The 1,010-nt window shown below is 40.7% G+C and overlaps 1 protein-coding gene across 2 annotated transcripts in view; it reads left to right on the forward strand.

The window, feature by feature from the left end:
* Positions 1 to 1,010, forward strand: part of LOC102679142 (lysyl oxidase homolog 3A-like) — a 12,867-nt gene that overhangs the window by 11,382 nt on the left and 475 nt on the right. For both annotated transcript variants that reach the window (XM_006609345.2, XM_031515059.1), the window contains 2 exons: positions 64 to 192; positions 719 to 842. In XM_006609345.2, the coding sequence (XP_006609408.1) occupies positions 64 to 192; positions 719 to 842 (253 nt within the window). The remainder of the gene's footprint in view (positions 1 to 63; positions 193 to 718; positions 843 to 1,010) is intronic.

Here is a 1,010-nt window from a genome sequence, read left to right on the forward strand (position 1 = left end):
TGTCTTATACATCTCCCTACAGGTCTCTCCCTCGATCATTAATTCCATGGTTGTTAACGACAGGCATTACCACTCGATGGAGGTGTTCGCTACGTTCGACGTGTTGGACCTGAACGGGACGAGGCTCGCGGAGGGGCACAAAGCGTCCTTTTGCCTGGAGGACAATCAATGCCTGCCGGGTGTGGAGGCGAGGTAAATGCAATTAGCGGACTCGTTAAGGGTGAAAGTGATCCGTTCCTACGCGTGTCTGCGTACAGGGTGTTGATATATTCTCTCACCTTTCCATTTCCAGACAAATACATATTACATATATTTCAATCAACTTTGTTCTAAACAAAAAATTAAATTCAAACTTCCAAAATCCTTCTAATCTTCCAACGCTCACCCATCAAAAAATATATAAAAGAAAACTATTCTTTCTCCATTCCTTAAGAAATTCCTTAAGAAATTTCCAGAATTCTTCATTATATATTATTATATCTTATTATTCTTATTCTATCTTATTATATATTCTTTATCTTCCTCTAATTACGAACAAGCATGGAAACGTGAATTACATTTCTTCCTCGATCTTAGATCCTCCCTTTCTAAGAAAGTTCTCTGGTTACACATATAACACCCTGTGTATAGCGAAAGCAAAGATCATTCTCTCGACACGACGCGTGTAATTGGGGAGCCAATTAAACTCGAACGGTGCAACGGGCGTGCATGATTTCAGGTACAAATGCGCCAATTACGGTGACCAAGGGATTTCCGTGAATTGTAGCGATATATACAGGCACAACATCGATTGCCAGTGGGTGGACATATCGGAGCTTCGCCCTGGGGAATACATTTTCAAGGTAGAGTTGCTCGAAAAATTCCCCTCTCTCCCTCTTTTCGAATAACCTTTGTTTTTGATCGACGGCCAAGAAAGAGACAAGAGAGATCCATTAAGAAGCTTCCTTATATTTCTTCCAGACTTCCAAACTTCTAAATAATTACTCCATTATTCTCTCTCTCTCTCTCTC

This window comes from Apis dorsata, unplaced genomic scaffold (assembly GCF_000469605.1).
Source record: "Apis dorsata unplaced genomic scaffold, Apis dorsata 1.3 scaffold_52, whole genome shotgun sequence".
NCBI classification, from domain to species: domain Eukaryota; kingdom Metazoa; phylum Arthropoda; class Insecta; order Hymenoptera; family Apidae; genus Apis; species Apis dorsata.